The sequence below is a fragment of the Silurus aristotelis genome (genome assembly GCF_946808225.1).
Source record: "Silurus aristotelis genome assembly, chromosome: 26".
NCBI classification, from domain to species: domain Eukaryota; kingdom Metazoa; phylum Chordata; class Actinopteri; order Siluriformes; family Siluridae; genus Silurus; species Silurus aristotelis.
The window spans coordinates 17,480,656-17,488,155 of record NC_139599.1 but is presented as its reverse complement, the minus strand read 5'-3'; the positions used below and the strand labels follow the sequence as shown (position 1 = coordinate 17,488,155).

Here is a 7,500-nt window from a genome sequence, read left to right as displayed (position 1 = left end):
ACACAACATTTCAGAGAATTTAAATTTGATCCAAAAAAAATACACAGATGTTTATAATCTCAATGAGTTAAAAGAATTTTTTGGAAGATACGTCCCAACAATTTTACACACTTAGTGTTTTACCCACGTCCCCATAAAATATTCTATTTTGTACCATTGAAAACATTATAGACATCACAAGAGGATGATGATGATATTTAGGCCACGCCCCCACATAAATTCCACTCGCTAGACAGGTTGCAGTGTCATTATAATAGAATTATATTTTAGCCACGCCCACAACATTCCTCAACATCATACTTTCTAAAATAAATAATTAAATTAAAAAAGCACTGCTTAGGCCACGCCCACAGAATGTCAACCTCAGCACATTCGAGCAGATTTTCATCTCGGCGTCTTTCTGATTGAACCCTTTGCACTTTTTCTGCCGGTAACAAATATTTTTACGCTACAAAAAAATCAAAAAACAGACAGGAAGTTTGTGTAGTTTTAAATTTTATTTTTACAGTTTGTAAATGTTTTGATGTTTAGTGTGTGTGTGTGTGTGTGTGTGTGTGTGGGTGTGTGTAATAAAATGCAGCTATGACATTGTTGCCAAAATATAGCGATGAGGAATGTTCTAAAAGCTACACACACACACACAAAAAGCAACTATTTTACAGAACAAAAAAATATTGATCAAAGAGAGAAGGGAAAGAAAGCACTTTGCGCTGTTTTTACACGTTTTTTATTTTCAGAAAGAATTATTTGTAATTTTGAGTGCATAAATTTTGTATTTTGTAAGATTTCTGTAACACTTATATAACCGACACTGAGACTTATTTTACCCCAATGTTACTTTTAGAACACGTTTATCTCAGATTTATATTTAATTGATTGACCAACACTGGAGACCTCGTCCAACCTGTAGCTGCAGGACAAGTGAAAAAAAGAAAGAAAAGAAAATGGACATTTATCATTTAATTGTTCTCTTTTTTGTTGTTTGATGTCCTTTGATGTAGGATGTAGTAAACAAGCAGCACAGTGAAACAAATATATACTTAAAAAAAATTATAGTAATTTTCAATTACTATGAATTATAAATGATTGATTTTTTTTACATTTTATTTTTATTTCTTGCACTTCTTAAAAAAGGTTTTTTTAAATAAAAAAAATTCTTTTGTTTTTTATGTGATTCTGCCTCTGGATTTTATAACGCTTTGATTGATTTTTTTTATTTTTCTATGCCCTGTTAATAAATTGTTTTGAAAACAGATTCCTGTGATTTTTCTTTTATTATCTAAATAAAAATTATGATTTTCAACACTTATATAACAAAAATATTTAAAAAAAACTGCCCCGTACAGTCGCTAAAAAACGATGTGCAGTTTTGATTTTTACACAGGACTTCATTTCCCATTATTCAACGCGATCCTTCCGGAAGTGACGCGTCATCGTCGGTTTAGACGCTAAAGCTATCCTTTTTTCTCCCTCACAGGCTGTTGCAAATTGTCTCTGCTAAATCAGGAATAAAATCATGGTGAGTCCGGTGTGGTGTTAAATGTTTGGGTTTCATTAAACCTGTGCATTTTATTTCGCAAAACGAAACCAAGAAGGTTCTAGAAATGTTCCGAGTCCATTTGAGGGTTCGGGTGGACGAAGCTTTAGCAATGTGGCTAACCGAGCCGAACCGTTAGCACGGGCTTTGTTGTTTTCGTACCCGTATTTCGACAAGCCCCGCCCTCGAGCGCCGAGATTGAATGCCTTTGTTTACCGCGCGCCTTTTAGACGCATGAGGTAGCCAATCACAGCGCAGGAGGCGGGTCAACGAGAACCAACATGGCGGTGGTGGGAGGCGGGATGGTGTAGGAATACAGGTGGGCTTTCAGATGAGGTAAAATGAGGTGAAATTGTGGCCACAATCGATTTTTTCTTTATTATAAGTGTTAATTTATCGGAAACCTTATCAGACCGTCTAATTGTGTCAGTTTTATGTGTGTGTGTGTGTGTATGGATTATTATGTATCTTTATACATATTAATGTATAAAGTGTATTATTATGTTGTATTGAATCAGGTAGCAGAAGCATTTTATTTTCTGATGTTTGGACGTTATACAGATTTGACACCTTTTACAAACGGTTTCAGACGTTTTTTATTACACTACATGACGAGCTCCGTTCTCCAGAGCGACTTACTATCATCCCGTTCGTTCACCTGAGCAGGGCCCTGCTGGGATATGAATTTACAACAGGTTATTGTCTTATCCACTGAGCTAAAACCACATTGTGAAAACGTTTCTCGCGTGGTCATAGCATCGACCCCTGAGGAACCTCGTTACGTTCTAGACTGTTTATTTCTCTCTCTCTGTTGCAGTCACTTTCATTTTGCTCATACCGTAAAAATCAGTTTGTTGCATGAATACATAATTGTAATTGTAATTACATAATTGCTCAGCTACAGAAAACTTTGCCTCTGTTTCATCAGATTTAATTGTAGTAAGTTAAGTAATCTAATCAGCAATCAAGCGAGGACAATCAAGTGTCCAGTCATGGTGTGTTTTTAAAAACATTGTTTTAGTCCTCGGATGTTTTAGTTCTCTCAGGTCACGGTACTAGAGGTTTATTATTCATGGCTCATGCATTTCTCAAGTTTATCTGTTTATCTAATTGTTTGTTTTTTTCACTTTTCAGATGTGACATGGCAGAAGACGTGTTTGATAGAAAATTTGTAGGCATCCTTTCACCTGCACACAGGAGAGTCGTATGTGTCATGATTATACGACTTTAGCACAGAGTTTCTGAGTCACCATGGAGACTCCAACAGGAAGTGGTGCACCTAGTGGTGGCCAGTCGTCAGACACCATCTTCCCTGAACCTCAGTCGCCCCAGACGCCTCCGGCAGGGAAGCTAAGAAAGACAGCCTTTAGATTTTTTGGCGGTCGAAAGAGCATCTGTATGCTGCCAAGCTTTTTCGTAGGAAGAGCCAAGAGTCAAGGGCGGTGGCCTTCTAAAATGGGCGTGACCAAGAGTCAGACTTATGACGGCCTGAGCAGAGCATGCTGGGAAGACGGTGGTAGAGGTGGCGGAGTCGTGACTTCGGCGGAGTTCGAATTCCACAACCCAAACGGCTCGAGCGACCTGAACAAACCACAGGAAAGTTTTGCGAAGTCGCAGTCCCTCCCGCGGCAGAAACGAGGCCTCAGAGGTCTCTTCAGCAGCATCAGGAAGCATCGCAAAAGCAAAAATAACGCTGAAGTGGAGAAAAACGAGATGCTTGAAATGTCCTCAGGTGAAATAGTGCCTGGAAGGTTGACAAACATCAGTTTTCAAGGTGATAACGATGACATCAAGAGTCACAGGGATTTGTTAGAGCCGGACCTGCCTGCAGAATCCAACAGCAGCGATTTAACAAAACTGCCTGCTCCTGAAACAGACCCCTGCACAACAGAGGAAACATTAGTGCCTGAGAAAATAAGGAGCAAGGAGAAGGCTGGGGAGAAAGAGGAAGGAGAACAATGTGGTGATGAATGCCTAGACGAGGCAGACAAGGTGAAGGAACGTAAGAAAAAAGGTCTTCTTACATATCGGCAGCCTCTGTCTGCAGACTCTGAGATGGCACGACTCGGCGAACTGCAGACAGACTTAGCCGAGGGTGACCCTCCTACCATGTCCACTGACAACTTGATCTTTGGAGACGTGTCATCTCTGAAGAGTTTCGATTCGTTGACTGGTTGCGGTGACATCATTGCAGACCAGGATGACGTCAGTGTTGCAGAGAGTTCTGTGTCGGGCGAAAGAGGGAGTCGTAATGCTGGAAAACGTAGCTCTTGCCTTGTTACGTACCAGGGAGGCGGAGAGGAGATGGCAACTCCGGACGAAGTGGACAACGAGTACCTGAACAGCCTGTGGGAGTCGGAGGGCAGCGAGGTGTGCTATCTTCCCTCGGAGCAGACCATCAGCCCATCATCCACCCCTGATCAGCCAACCAGCTCCTTCCATGTCACTACCAGCACTAGTTGCAACACCAGCACTAGTCCTCTGGGGATCACGGAAACAGTACTTACACCTACCGATCTTATGACTCCTCAGAGTGACCGTCAGGGCTCAGTCCCGAACAGCGATGAGGGTTACTATGATTCCACAACGCCTGGAGCTGACGAGGATAACTGTGAACGTCCACAGCAGGAAAGGCTTTCACGGGACAGCTACAGTGGCGATGCCCTTTACGAACTCTTCGAGCCTGACGATCGATTGATCAGTCCGCCTTTACCTTCTAAAGACAATCAAGGGTTGCTGAGTGGAAACAAAAGTAAAGGAGATCTTCTTTATGACTTAACATCTGCTGCCTTGGAATCTGGTGCCATGGAGACGGAAGAGGAACGTTTGAGTAAGATCCAACATGCCTTGCTTTGTTGCGATTTGCAGAACCTGAGAACCCCATCCAAAGATCCGTATTGTAGCGAGAACTTATACAGTGATGCAATCTCTCTTGAGGGGAAGTACAAGATCTCTGAAGAGGAGGCACACCATCAGTCTGGATCCAGACCACAGCGAGGATCCCAAGCCTTAAAAGAAGTTTTGCCTCTTAGCGGAGGTCAGGTGCAGCACAGAACCTTGTATGGACCTACTGCCGATTCAAGATTAAGCACACAAGTCTCAAAGGCAGCAAGCCTCGTCAAAGATGCAGTACTGTATTCCAAGCAGGAAATGTGCCACGCTACAGACGACGGCTCTTTACCTCCAACCATAGGGTGCGGCCAATCACAGGAGGAGCTGATGGTCTGCTTCTCACAAGCATTGGTTGATTTTACTAAAAACACCAGACTTTATCGCAACTCCACAGAGAGTCTGGATGGCTCGGAATCTAGCTCACCGTTCGGACCAAGCCTAAGTGCTCTTCCTGCCATCGTCACTTTCGACGTAGTTGATATGGAGAATGAGGGTGAGAGCGAACAGCCGGAGCTTGTAGAGGAAGAGGAAGAGTTGGAATCCCCGTTTGAGGCGTTCGAAGACGACGGCTGCTACTTGCAGCAGGACGCTTTTGCCGAGTGCGACCAGAGAATCTTTGACGCCTACGAGCAAAATCTGTTGCTCAGCAACGCCTGGGGGATCACAAGCCTTCCTCGTCACCTTAGCCTGGGCCGTCCGTGCCCTCCGGTTCCTGCCCCTCTCTCTCACAACCGACGTAGCCGCTCTCTGGATACGGATAGTCTTGAGCTCCAGACAGGCGAGCTCTACGTGTCCCTCGTTTCTCATGGCAACAAGTTTTTCCACTGCAGGAAAAACAGTGCAGATGCAGGATACCAATGCGACGTGAGTCAACAAGGAAGGAACCGGAGACAGGGGTTGCACGGTTGTGACTCTTCCCAGAAGGACGCCTCTATGTCTCAGGAGCAACATAGATCCTTGCGTGGTTCCCCTTGGATGGAAACCCCGTCGGGTTCTAGCTGTCAGCCAGCAGTTAGACCTTCACATCTCCCCCTACAGGCGTCTTATCCTAATAGCAGCGCAGCGCGAATCCTGAAAATCAACGCAGACAGAGACGTTCTGGGCGGCGCTCAGAGTGATCCGTACACTTCTAATCATTGTTTGGGAGGACCGTGGAAGAATCGACCAGTCGGTATCACCCAGGGTATACCTCATCATCGATCTGACCAATCAGAGGCAGCGAGAGCGATCACGACCAAGAATCTGCAGACAGAGGCGGAGATGGGATTCTCCAAACGCAACACATGAACCCCTTCAACACGAAGACAAAGTAAACAGGTCACACAGCTGGAGGGCCTACTGACCATCATGAAATGTATTTTTCTCACACTGTTACTGTTATCTTCTCACACTTATAAGCTATAATACAGTAACAGTCGTTTTCTTTCTTTCTTTTTTTGTTTTTTTATCCGCCATGTTGTTTGGCATTTATGTAGCAGGTGTCTATGATTTATATTTGTGCAGAACCTTCGTTTTTGTCGTTTGCGAGGTTTTTTTTGTTTTGCCAGACAGAAATACGACAGAAGACGATATGATTTGTAAAGAAAAATGATACTGTGCTAGCATGTTCAAGTTTCTGCTGCTATTACCACATACCACCGATCACAAGTGTGTTTTTAAAACAAACAAACAAACAAACAAGCCAGCAAATGTCGGTAAACCCGTTTCAGATTCCAAACACTTTTGAGGAACGTTTTCTGGTTTCCGTGCTACACTTCTCTCTTTTTTTTTTTTTTTTTTTTTTTAGCATTTTCACACTTGTCTGGAGTTTTTGGTGAATAATGGTGATGTTTATAAAAAAAAAAAAAAAACCTTTGAAGTTTTTATACGTTCAAGTCAGTTTCTTTGATGTACTCGGATAACTATTTTCTAATTTGTTTCATGACATTCCGAGAAAAAAAACAAAAACACTGCAGCTCATCGTCACATTTTTTCTCAAAAAAAACCCCAACAAAATAAAAAAAAAAAAAAAAATACACTTGTTCATTTTCAGTGTTGGGCAGCTTTTCAAGTGTGATAAGATCAAAACCGAGACGTCTGCGAGATAAAAAAAATCACTGCTCGCTTTTGTCTGGTTATTCCATAAAACAGTGTGGAGCGTAAATCTCCACTTATCTCCTCACTATTCTTTGCAACATCGTGGTTTAGTCCGTTATCAGGTGAAAACTCGTTTCGTACGTGTGATCAGTTGCATTTTGTAGATGTCTGTTGAAGATTTCACCAAATCAACATCATGCACTTTTTCACACCAGCTTTTTTCTCCAAAAAAGAAAACCGGATGAATTCATTGGTGATGACGTTTGAGGATTACTTTCACACGTTTCCCTTTTGTTTCACATTTGGTGCAGTCTTTTATTGTGATCTGTAAATGAGACGCTCACGTGATCGTTCCGCTGGTGTACACGAGCTCGTCATGAGCACATACACACGCTTTTATTCTTTTTCTTTTATATATGGATGTAAACTCGATGACGGTGAATGTTTAAACATCAAGTGTTTGTGGGATTTAAGTAGCTGCCAATCACCACCTTTTACCCATACTGCCTCTGAGTGCTCACACACACACACACACACACACACACACACACACACACACACTGTCAACTGGAAATAAACTCCATCTCAAGTGAAGAATTTGTCCTTTTTGTTTGTTTCTCAGGATTGAGCGAAAGCGTTATTACTCGGCTTCCAGGTCTTTCCTGAATGTTTCATCCCAATAATAACTGGAATATTAATAACACCTGATTATGAGATCAGGATTCATAAGGAATCTATTAGTCTGAACGTGTATCCTGTATTTAGAGGCACCACTTCCCCGGCATTCTACAGATGCTGAACCACTGAACCCTGAAATCCAGTGACAGGTTCTTGAAGAACTCATAGAACTCGTAGAACTTCCCTCCTCCCAATATTCTAGGGCACAATTAGGCAAATTCCCACCAGTATTCCAGAGAAAGGCTCAACTGTAAACCCCCCCCCCCCCCCCCCAAATTCTGAAGACATGCCGGCCAAATTCCTACCACTAGGTGGAC

The 7,500-nt window shown here is 42.6% G+C and overlaps 2 protein-coding genes across 2 annotated transcripts in view; both read left to right on the top strand.

The window, feature by feature from the left end:
- mtmr8 (myotubularin related protein 8) overlaps nt 1–1,255 on the top strand; it is a 13,048-nt gene extending 11,793 nt beyond the window's left edge. The window contains exon 14 of the mRNA XM_083530950.1: nt 1–1,255. This exon is cut by the window's left edge and continues 596 nt beyond it. The gene's annotated coding sequence lies outside the window, so the exon portion shown is untranslated.
- Nucleotides 1,256–1,378: 123 nt separating this feature from the next.
- On the top strand, nt 1,379–7,102 carry amer1 (APC membrane recruitment protein 1). Its single transcript, XM_083530926.1, has 2 exons — nt 1,379–1,519; nt 2,672–7,102. Exon 2 carries the CDS (start codon nt 2,789–2,791, stop codon nt 5,714–5,716), a length of 2,928 nt encoding a protein of 975 aa, XP_083387052.1. The 5' UTR covers nt 1,379–1,519; nt 2,672–2,788; the 3' UTR covers nt 5,717–7,102.
- Nucleotides 7,103–7,500: the final 398 nt, after the last annotated feature.